General features: G+C 33.9%; 1 protein-coding gene across 7 annotated transcripts in view; it reads right to left on the bottom strand.

Annotated features, from left to right (window-relative positions):
- LOC138940761 (2-oxoadipate dehydrogenase complex component E1) overlaps positions 1 to 2667 on the bottom strand; it is a 216627-nt gene extending 213960 nt beyond the window's left edge. For 2 of the 7 annotated variants that reach the window (XM_070309952.1, XM_070309951.1), the window contains exons 1-2: positions 1859 to 2665; positions 1058 to 1347 (exon numbers count right to left, since the gene is read on the bottom strand). In XM_070309952.1, coding sequence (XP_070166053.1) covers positions 1058 to 1347; positions 1859 to 2003 — 435 coding nt within the window. In that variant the 5' untranslated portion in view covers positions 2004 to 2665. Of the gene's footprint in view, positions 1 to 1057; positions 1348 to 1445; positions 1533 to 1858 lie in introns of those variants that run through there. The other 5 variants (XM_070309949.1, XM_070309950.1, XR_011448047.1 and 2 more) reach the window with 4 other exon arrangements.
- Positions 2668 to 12248: the final 9581 nt, after the last annotated feature.

The raw sequence follows: 12248 nt of genomic DNA, 5'->3' as shown, positions 1-12248 counted from the left end.
TTTTTGGCACTAATTGATTTGTCTCATTATTCTGTACATAAAAGTATTACGGTAAGATTATCGAAAATTGAATATTTTACGAATATTATATTTTTTATATCAAAATATGCCAGATTAAAATATAAAATAACTCAAAAAGTACTTAATGAAAAATTACTTTATTATAGCGTTTTGGAAAGCTCTCAAGGTAAGCTACAAGAATATGTAATGAAAAATAAGAGGTTTCATTTAAAAAATTCAAAATAATTTTTATATGACCTTGACGGTACTATTCAAGGTCATATTAATATTATTATATAATGCGGCACTTAGAGCTCTACAACTTTTACATGAAATATTTTTCGCGAAAATGTGTTGTTTCCTCAAAAAATTGCTTATACGGGCGCTCTGTTACACCCTGTATATACAGGGTGTATCATTTTAAATGATGCAGCTGAATATCTCTTAAAGTAAAAAATATATTATAAATAATTATATACTTTTTCTTAAAAACAATGATTTTTTTATACTAATTGATTTGTCTCATTATTCTGTACATAAAAATATTACGGTAAGATTATTGAAAACTAAATATTTTATGAGTTATTTTATTTTTTATATCAAAATATCTCAGATTAAGATATAAAATAACTCAAAAAGTACTTAATGAAAAAATACTTTGTTATGTGTTTTGAAAAGCTCTCGAGATAAGCCACAAGAATATGTAATTAAAAAATGGGGGGGATTCCATTTAAGAAAACATCGATCATTTAAGAAAACATTGACCTCACTCCGGAAAGGTCACTCAAGGTCAAGTCCATATTTTTATCATGTGGCCCCCTCGAAATCGTGCAACTTTTGTCTGAAACATTTTTTCTTCTCAATCTCTTTTATTTTAAGAGATATTCAGTTGCATATGAAAGATGATCAATCTATTACCGGACATCCTATATATTACAGCAGATAACAATTATTTTTTTAATCGATTTTAAGTACATTTTACTTCATCATAATTTTTAAAAAACAATATTTCAAAATTTTTGCACATGACAGCAAAATTTTAGAATTTGAAAATTACCTCAAGATAGCTAAATTCAGTTCCAACACTACCACAATAAGTGGCGTTTAAAAATCGAATGGCTTCCTCTATTGATCCTTCGTTTTGTTGTGTAAATAAGATCCCTCGGAAACAGACCTTATCCATTAAATCCAATTTGAAATTTTCTGTTTGCAATTCAGGCAATAATAATGACTTGCTCATTGAAATTGGATTTATATCGGCTTGTTTATGTCCATGAATCCTATATGCGTTGACTAGTCTATAAAAGTTGCTCTGTTTTGCTCGTTTATCTAGATATGCCTTTGATACTGAAAAAAATTCAAATGGCAATCATATTATGAATTTTATATAAACAAATAGCCAAATAAAAAGTTGTAAATTTCTATCATATGTAAATATTACTCACTATTAATCTTTTTGTATTACTATTGATTTTTCGAATCTGTATTTATATAATAATACATCTTTAATTACACCGCAGTATAAATGTATTTTATGAATATATCGCTAAATAAATATATAACGACAAAACATTATGTTTTATTCACCACGAATGCATTTCTAAAATAAGAAAAATTAAAAATGCGAATGTCATAATAGCTATGCACGAAAATTTGTATACATTCCATTTTATGACCCGTTGGATGTATGAATATTAGTTTAATTTGACTTTCTTATTTTTATATTCTTGTTTAATTTTTAGTTTATTTTCTATTATGATTGAGTTGGGCAGATAATAGATATATATATATAGCATAAATATTTAATAATAAGACAGATCCCATGTTATTCTTGATATTCTAATAAGAGGATGAATACCTTTAAAATGCCTATGTTGACTCGGTTTATATCCATAAACATCGTTTTCGTTATGATATAACTTAATACTGATGTAATAGCTTGGCCTTTTTAATTGAAAACACAAGTTTTGTTTTTTCAGCATAAATCTTTCGATCGCGTACATTTTTAACACAGTTTCACTACAATAATCGTTGGTTAGACTGCAAACATGAAAGGTTTACGCCCGATTTAATGACTCGCATAAGATTAGAATTCCCCTTCTTCTTACTGTTGTTACTGTGTCATACTATCTTAGTTTCTTATCTGTTTACGCTTTATATCTATTCAGTTACTGATTTTTTTTTTTTTTTTTGAAGATATGTAGAACTTATTGCTGCCTATATCTTTTAGCTTTTTTATTTCTTCGTTTTGTTGCAAGTAAATATTAACATCTCAATAAACAAAATACGCAATATGCTAGCAGATTGACAACAAATTTACTCAAAAATTGTTAGCAAATTAGCATCAACTATGCCTGTATTAGGAGGGGGGGGGGGGAGGAGCTTGTGATTTTCCACCGGAACTTACAGAACTTGATAGCAAATTGACGTCAAAAACCGAACAAGATTTATACGTGCGCGCAATCTGATGACAAATTGGCAATAGAAACCGAGCAAGAGCTATAAATCCTGCTTGATTTTTACCGCCAATCTACTGTCAAATTATCAGCAAGTTTTATAATAGTTCTGCTGACAGTTTATCGATATAATTGAAATCAGACTCTGTACTAAATTTGTGTCCTTTTTACTAACCAAAATTTGTGACAGACACTAAAGACCATGGCACATACAGGGTGACCTCGAACGTTCTAGCCAGACTTTGAGATCTTATAGGAAATTTAATTCTGAACAAAAAATTTCCTATAAAATTGGTTCGATAAATGCTTTCTTAAGAAGTTCAAAAACCTCTGAAATCGTGATTATTTTACACATTTTTCTAAATATCATAAAAAATATGTGTCTTTTAACAAAAAGTACCGAAATAAAAGTTGAAGAAAATTAAATTATTTTTCAAATGAGATCAAAATGATTGTTGTTCCATAGATTTTGATATAACCAGTTTCAAACGTACAAAAGGTGCTTTTGTTACTTATTGTTAGATCGATTAAAGTTGAGAATCAGGAGGAAATCCGTGAAACGACTAGATCGGTCATTATACTTGATGCGGAAAGTGTATTGGAGCTAGGGGAAGGGGACATTTTGAAACAGTTAGTTTTTTCACGTCTTTATTCATTTTCTACTATTACATGCTATTTTACTTCAAAAAAATTAATTTTATTTTCATAAAAGAAAAAGATTTTTATTTTTTGTTTTTATTGTTTTTTCAAGAAATTTATTAAGTTTCATTTTCTTTTTACTTTTTGCTCTTCCTTTGCATCAGAGGTTTTTGCGCGATAACTTCTTAAAGAAGTATTTTTCGACCCATGTTTATAGGAAATTTTTTATTCAGAATTAAATTTCCTATAAGATTTCAAAGTCTGGCTGGAACGTTCGGGGCCACCCTGTATATAGAAAAACATAAGCAGTAGGACTTAAGAGGATGCCGGATTACCGACAGAACGCGAATATTCTTTATTTTGCAAAATCTTTTTGTTGATTATAGATATCAACAAATCCTTTTCCACAATTAAGGTACACATAATAACGGAGTGCGGAGTTTAACATTTCATATGAAAAGTTAAAAAAAATGAGAAAATTACAGTTTTGTTATCGGCTTCTGCGTCAACATTTACTTAATATAACAAATTTGTAATCTACACATGCCTAATCAGTAAACTCCGCACTCGGCATTTCATCAAAGAGTATAAGTGAACTTAGAGAAGTGAGTTTAGAAGCTTTATAAAAAAGATTTTGCAAAATAAAATTTTCGTGCATATGTGTGTGTGCGAGATGGAGGCTCAAGAGTAAAACATAGCAGTAGATTAGTTGCGTGATGTCGCGATAGACGGAGCTGCAATCTTATATGACAAGGACAGACATAATCGTACTACCTTTGTCTCTTTCATGCGTGTGAGAGTAATATACATGTACGCACTAACTTTATTGCAGTATCTGTTTTCTCTCGATCATACGCTCTGTCTTTTTCTAATCGCTCGCTCGCTATGTACTACGTATCGCTTAGCTTCATGCTCCTCGCATATTCACTTACGCATTCTCTCGCGCCTCTCTCTCTCTCTCTCTCTCTCTCTCTCTCTCTCTCTTTCTTTCTGCTCGTTCATTATTGTATATTGTATTCTTTTATTGCCATTATTATATTCTTTTATTTGCTTAATTTTTATTCTTTCTATTCTCGTGTCCCTACATGAAAATAAATAAATTTATTTATTTATGTTTACTTGATACATCATAAATGAGATACACAAGTTATTTTCTTTTTCTATTTAATTATAGTTAAATACAACACATGTACATACAAAAATGCACATAATTAAATACTTTTTCTATTTATGACATACACAATATCTCATTTATGTTGTATAAAATAAAGACGAATAAATTAATGTATTATTATGTAGGAAGACGAGAATATAGAAAGAATAAAAGTCGAAGAAATAAAAGACTATAATAATGGGAATGAAAGAATACAATAAAGAACGAGGAGCAAGCGAGATGACAAACATCAAACAGTTCCGAAGTCTCGTTCGCGAGGCTCTGTTTATCTATAATATCTCGGGTTACTATCGTTCGTAAAATTTCTGTTTTTCGTATTTTATCGATATCAAAATAATTTTAATAGATTAATGAGATTCTTGCGATTAAAATAATACTAAACATGACATAAATCGGATAATTTTTAATCAGTTATGTTATTAAAATTATGATTACTTATTTGATTTAAAATAATCGGATTTATATCGTATTTGGTGTCATTTTAATCGCAAAAATGTAATTAATCCATTACAATTATTTTCAGATATATAACATGCGAAATACGAAAGTTTTATTTTCTATAGTAAGATGACATATATACGTGAAAGATTACAGATAAAAAGAGTTACGCGAGCGAGACTTCGGAACTCTTTCATGTTTATCATCTCACTTACTCCTTCATTCTTTCTCGCTCTTGCTTTTGTCGACTCTTCAGCGCTGGGGATCTTTCCTTATCTACAAAATATAAACATCTTCTATATAAAAAGTGAAACTTGTATTTTCCATTTCATCTGTATAAAAATAATTATAATGGATTAATGAGATTCTTGCGATTAAAATGACACGAAACATGACATAAATCGGATTATTTTTAATCAATTATGTTATTAAAATTATGATTACTTATTTCATTTAAAATTATCCGATTTATGTCATATTTGGTGTTATTTTAATCGCAAAAATCTCATTAATCCATTATAATTATTTTTATACTAATAAAATACAATATGAAAGTTTCAGTTTTTATTTTATAAGATGTTTATATAAGGAAAGATCCCCGCGCGATGCTGGAGAGTCGACAAAAGCAATAGCGAGAAAGAATGAAGGAGCAAGCGAGACGACAAATATCGAAGAGTTCCGAAGTCTCGCTCGTGAGGCTCCCTTTATCTATAATCTTTCACGTTAGATTAATATATATAAATTATTATAAAATTTATATATATATACAGGGTGTCCGGCGTCAATCGCATCACCGGTCGTGTGCAGGTAGAGCAGATGAAATCGAGAAGAAAAGTCCTTTACCTTTTTTTTCTATAACACTTAATAAAAGAGTTATTATTGAGTAAAGTCTGGCCAATCAGCGCCGACCTTTAGCCGGGCGCACGTCAGTGAGCCGCACGCTGTGAAGTGTGCAGCGGCGTACACTATCAAGCGCGCGGTTCACCGACATGCGCCCGGCTAAAGATCGGCGCTGATTGGCCAGACTTTACTCAATAATAACTCTTTTATTAAGTATTATATAAAAAATTGGTACAGGACTTTTCTTCTCGGTTTCACCTGCTCTACCTGCACATGACCGGTGATGCGGTTGACGCCGGACACCCTGTATATATATGTCATGTTACTATAGAAAATCAAATGTCTGTATTTCGCATTTTATATATCCGAAAATAATTTAAATGCATTAATTACATTATTGTGATTAAAATGACACGTCGTAAAATATTAATAAATAATGTTTTTATGTATCGAATTAATTTTAATCAATATGAAAATAACTTTTTATTCGGTTACAGAATATTCGTTTATAAAGATGCGCATTTGTTTTTATTATTACGCGATATTTGTAGCATGCATGTATCTAAGTATGTATGTACGTATCGGGGAATAAGGCGACTGTACTATTCACACGAACACAGCTAGGCACATGCGATAATATCAGTGCGCGGCAGTACTCAGTCTCAGTCTCAGTCGCGCGTGTTGTGTACATACGCGTAACGAGAGATAACCGCAAAAGTGTGCTCAACCGTTATAACGCGTTATAACGCGTCGAATTTAAAAAACGAGTGTTGTGTTTGTGTAGTCATAGTGTGTTCATATAATAGGGCGAAAATGTAATGAGAAACGCTTGCCTCGCTTTGCCCGCAGACTTTCTTTAAAAAGAATAAGGGTCAAAAGGTTAGTATATTTATATACCATAATTCTAGAAGGAATTGTTTTAATGTATAGTATATACTAATATGTCGCTAGATATAATTGAATTTTTTTTCCGTGCAGTTTACACAAAAATATAAGTATGATAATGTAATATTATATAAAAATGTAATATTTCAAGTTTTTTTTTTATTTTTTGATTATATCTTTAAAGCAATTCCTAAATAGAAAACAACATAAAGACCTTTGTATAAAAAAATTGAAACATAAAATTAATCTTTAAATAGAATTTAGAATTACTACAATACATGAACATACACATTATATGTATATGATGCACATAGTATTTAGTACTCATATAGTATTTTTGTTATAAAGAAATAGACAGACATGGGCAAAAAAAAGAAAGAGAGAGAGAGAGAGAGAGAGAGAGAATAGGAATGAGTAAGCGAGAGAATGGCTGTATAACGATATATCGATTAATAATTCACATCAGTCGCTAAATATTAGTGAGCATAAAGTATTGCTACGGAGAAAGATTCAACTATTTCCTTTTTTTTCTTACTTTTGGCACTTGTATGGACACTTGCTCACTTACACTATATCCTCTTTCTCTTTGCCCATTCTTTTCTGTCCGTCTCTTTCTGATCCGAGCATACTATGTGTGTTATATATTATCTATATGCGATCTTTTCGTGAACTGGTTGTAAATATTTCATACCAGATGCGGTTTGCATGTGCGCTCTAAATATTGCCGAAATATTTGATCCCAGAAGCGATCTTTTCGTGAACTGGTTGTAAATATTTCATACCAGATGCGGTTTGCATGTGCGCTCTAAAAATTGCCGAAATATTTGATCCCAGAAGCGATCTTTTCGTGAACTGGTTGTAAATATTTCATACCAGATGCGGTTTGCATGTACGCTCTAAATATTGCCGAAATATTTGATCCCAGAAGCGATCTTTTCGTGAACTGGTTGTAAATATTTCATACCAGATGCGGTTTGCATGTGCGCTCTAAATATTGCCGAAATATTTGATCGCAGAAGCGATCTTTTCGTGAACTGGTTGTAAATATTTCATACCAGATGCGGTTTGCATGTGCGCTCTAAATATTGTCGAAATATTTGATCCCAGAAGCGATCTTTTCGTGAACTGGTTGTAAATATTTCATACCAGATGCGGTTTGCATGTGCGCTCTAAATATTGCCGAAATATTTGATCCCAGAAGCGATCTTTTCGTGAACTGGTTGTAAATATTTCATACCAGATGCGGTTTGCATGTGCGCTCTAAATATTGCCGAAATATTTGATCGCAGAAGCGATCTTTTCGTGAACTGGTTGTAAATATTTCATACCAGATGCGGTTTGCATGTGCGCTCTAAATATTGTCGAAATATTTGATCCCAGAAGCGATCTTTTCGTGAACTGGTTGTAAATATTTCATACCAGATGCGGTTTGCATGTGCGCTCTAAATATTGCCGAAATATTTGATCCCAGAAGCGATCTTTTCGTGAACTGGTTGTAAATATTTCATACCAGAAGCGGTTTGCATGTGCGCTCTAAATATTGCCGAAATATTTGATCGCAGAAGCGATCTTTTCGTGAACTGGTTGTAAATATTTCATACCAGATGCGGTTTGCATGTGCGCTCTAAATATTGCCGAAATATTTGATCCCAGAAGCGATCTTTTCGTGAACTGGTTGTAAATATTTCATACCAGATGCGGTTTGCATGTGCGCTCTAAATATTGCCGAAATATTTGATCGCAGAAGCGATCTTTTCGTGAACTGGTTGTAAATATTTCATACCAGATGCGGTTTGCATGTGCGCTCTAAATATTGTCGAAATATTTGATCCCAGAAGCGATCTTTTCGTGAACTGGTTGTAAATATTTCATACCAGATGCGGTTTGCATGTGCGCTCTAAATATTGCCGAAATATTTGATCCCAGAAGCGATCTTTTCGTGAACTGGTTGTAAATATTTCATACCAGATGCGGTTTGCATGTGCGCTCTAAATATTGCCGAAATATTTGATCGCAGAAGCGATCTTTTCGTGAACTGGTTGTAAATATTTCATACCAGATGCGGTTTGCATGTGCGCTCTAAATATTGCCGAAATATTTGATCGCAGAAGCGATCTTTTCGTGAACTGGTTGTAAATATTTCATACCAGTAGTTAGTGGGCACTATGGGGCGTCAAAACAAACCCCCACTCCTCGGCCACTGGCGCTGACCCCTGCTGTGCCTGTCTGGGGTCCTCCCCCCTAAGGGTGTCTGTGGGAAAAAAGTGGAGGGGCCTCGTGGACGTCTACGTGTCAAATTTCCATTTAAATTTTTTATTTTTTTTATTTTTTTATTTTTTATTTTTTTTTTTTCGGTCGCGTGAACATGCTCGGGTTCGAACCTGGGTCCTCCACCTCTCCAAACAGGGTCCTAGTATGCTGAGCTATCCGAAAACTTATTAGAATAGAAGTTAAACGTAGTATTTATGGAGAGTAGTTCTTTATTTTTTTTATTTTTTATTTTTTTATTTTTTTTATTTTTTATTTTATCGGTCGCGTGAACATGCTCGGGCTCGAACCTGGGTCCTCCGCCTCTCCAAACAGGGTCCTAGTATGCTAAGCTAGCTGAAAACTTATTAGAATAGAAGTTAAACGTAGTATTTATGGAGAGTAGTCCAGCGCTAAGATAGGGGTCCTGGCGGTCCGATTGGTTCTCCCCATAGTGCCCAGTCCTCCGATAGGTTCCGACGGTTCCGTCGATTTAAAAAAGTGGGTTGGAAAAACGAGCCAAAAAATAGTGCGAGGGAGAAAGCGGGCAAGATGTCTGCCGGAAAGCAGACGTGACAACAACCGACAAAACGGCGACTGTCGAGACTGGAGACGCGTCTAGACATAAGCATAAGGCATCCAGCTTCCCCTCCCCTTACGGAAAACCGAAAGATATCGTGCGGTATACAACATCGTCCTATCGCCCCCCTTAGAGGAAAGCCAGGGGAGATGTACGCTATATGTCGCCCACCCTCTTCCACCCTTCCTGTTGAAAAGAGAAAGTTGGATAAGGTACCGCTAGAATAAACTAGATGCTATGACGTGGTAACGAACACGTGCGTGCATGTACGGGTACAATTGTCCGAGGGGGGTGCGCCCCGCTGCACAGATAGACATACGGTAACAACATCGCTGGAGACGTTAGAAAGGGTCTTGGAATATATACGGGTACCTGAGGCTGTTTGACGCTGAGACTTAGGACGGAGACTATGACGTCACGGAGACGTCGGGGGAAGAAAGGATAGGAAAAGAGAAAATGTTTTTACGTAGCATTATTTTAAAAACAGTTTTATTTATATTTATTTATATTTCTTACATAAGAATATTATGCTTTGTACAATAAAAAATTATTTTACATAAAAATATTTGTACAATAAAAATTCTTATTTACAATTAAATATAACTATATTGCGTAGCAAAAAAGATTATCTCTTAGCACGAGGGAAAATACGCGAATTCGTTATATTGCAACTTTAAAAACGAGAGTTGAGAAAACACAGAAGAAAAATTACCGTTCTGCTACATAGCCGTATGGTAACGAACAATGACTATTGATAAATTTACGTTTCATCAATACAGGAGCACATACTTCAGTTTCATAGCGTGTTACCAGCTCATGAAACACAGTACGCCAAATTGCTCTAAACCGTAAGTTTATCGAAGTTCCAGCCGATTCTTCCTCATTTTCTTCATTTTCCCCTACCCTTTCTTTAGCTAACATCAAATTTCTAATACTAAGAAAATTGATTAGTTGAGAGTTTTCAAAATTTAAGGTTATGCCCTTCACTTTGCAGCATTCGTGTGTTCGTCCGTCCGGTGCACGAACAATGTACGTATAAAATTTAGGGCACCAGATACGAACGTCTCGATATAGCTACCGCGGCCGTAACTTTCAAGTTCGTCCGTCATATCGCCTAGAAAATTTCCCGTACGTGGTTCATACGTTCGGGTCACCGCTACTCACGTAAATACATGAATCCGTATCATAATACAAAACGCGACGATCTAATCGCTCTAAATAAGAATATAATTTTAAACGCGTCTGCGCCGTCGTATATGCAACTATTACAACATTCGTTATCGGTGAGGGAATGACAGCGTCTTGTCAAGCAGTGGTATCAACGCAGAGTACTTCGTCGTTTACGGGTAATATGCCGGTTATCTCGTGCTCAGCACTCATCATCAATGTCGCAAAACGCTGAGGCGTTCTCACGACTTCGGTATTTGGTAAATTGGATCGCTGACCGAATTTTCCCCAAAAAGAATTTAAGCACAGCTTCGCGACAGAACGTAAACCGGGATTCCGAGTAACGTTACGTTTATCAAGAACGATATCTTCGGTTTTCTCGTACTCCCTCAGATATCGTTCTTTAGCATCGTCGTCGTTTTCCCCGCATTCACACGGCCATCCACTGGCTTCTTGTTTAAGCTGCAAGAATGTATTTATATATTCGGTGAACAATCCGCCTTGACGTGTCGTATGATCGAATTGGCTAACTTTATATTGCCAAATCTCGCTTACAGCTGTCACGAGATAACCCTTTCCGTTAGCCTTGCGTAATTCACAGGTCACCCACGTACCCTCGAATTCGTGTTCACGAGCATCGTCATGTGTACAGGGCACCTGCGAAAATGTTTCGCAACAACTGCGGCATAAAGCAAAAAGCAATTTTCCCTGCACACGATATGGGAGTACCGGATGAAATAGGTCGCGTGGTGGGAGTACTCTGCAACGTATGAGCCCTTCAATCGTATCGAAATTATAATTCGGTGCCCTTCCGATTATTGCGGAACATTCCTCGCCGACGTAAATATCCGGATGGTCGATTGGGAACAAAGAGGGTACAAAGAGCACACGTCCACGTATCGTATTTTCTCCGTACCCGTAACCTCATAACGAGTCACGATATTTCCCGTGCGGCTGCCGAAAAATGCATCGCGAGGATCGAGCGGAGATGTTTTCACCATCGGATGATTTTCGAGATATTCGCGCATTTCGTGATTATCGCGTCATAATTTATCAAAATTATTTTTAACAAAAAATTAATTGTTCAACCAAATCTTTTTTTCATTGTCAATATTATAGATCTAAATTTACTTCCGAGATGTGAAATATCATCCGCTAAGTCTGCATATTTTTCTTCCTATATAAGATGCAAAGATCATCAAGCGAATTATCTTTTCAAATAAACATATTCAAATAATCATCAAACAAGAGAGTCTTTTCAAATAAACAGTAAGATGTACCGACACTATCTGCGCACGTACAAATTCGATACGATACAACACACACACAAATAATATTGTTTTCTAAAATAATAAATTATTGTTTATTTTACAATCACCAAAACAATGAACAGCTAAAAGCACTTATTAATAATTATAAATTATTTTACTTTAACAATAAATTTGTATTTTTAAATAATTAAATTGAATCAGCAAAAATTGTTCTATTTCACCGAAAAAAGAAGTTTTGTTGTAACATTAAACTTGTTAAATTCGCTAAATTTAACAAATTTTTAATTTAATAAAATTTTTATTTGTTAAATTTGTCATATTTAATTTTTAATATTAAATTTGTTTCTTTATTTTGTTATAATATTAAATAATTCATTATAATAGCAAAATATGGACATATTTTTCATATATGCAATAACAACAATTGTATTACTGATTAAAATTCTTTTTCTCTATTAGATCAAAAACATTTTAATAATTGATAATGATATGTTTATGAAAGTTTACTCTATTTAACTATTGAAAAAAAGTTTTGTTTTCTTACGATATTA

The sequence above is a fragment of the Polyergus mexicanus genome, unplaced genomic scaffold (genome assembly GCF_030449975.1).
Source record: "Polyergus mexicanus isolate NDT 795.1 unplaced genomic scaffold, iyPolMexi1.0 SCAF_17, whole genome shotgun sequence".
In the NCBI taxonomy this organism is placed as follows: domain Eukaryota; kingdom Metazoa; phylum Arthropoda; class Insecta; order Hymenoptera; family Formicidae; genus Polyergus; species Polyergus mexicanus.
Note: the sequence above shows the minus strand (reverse complement) of the source record. Positions and strands in the feature narration are given on the sequence as shown.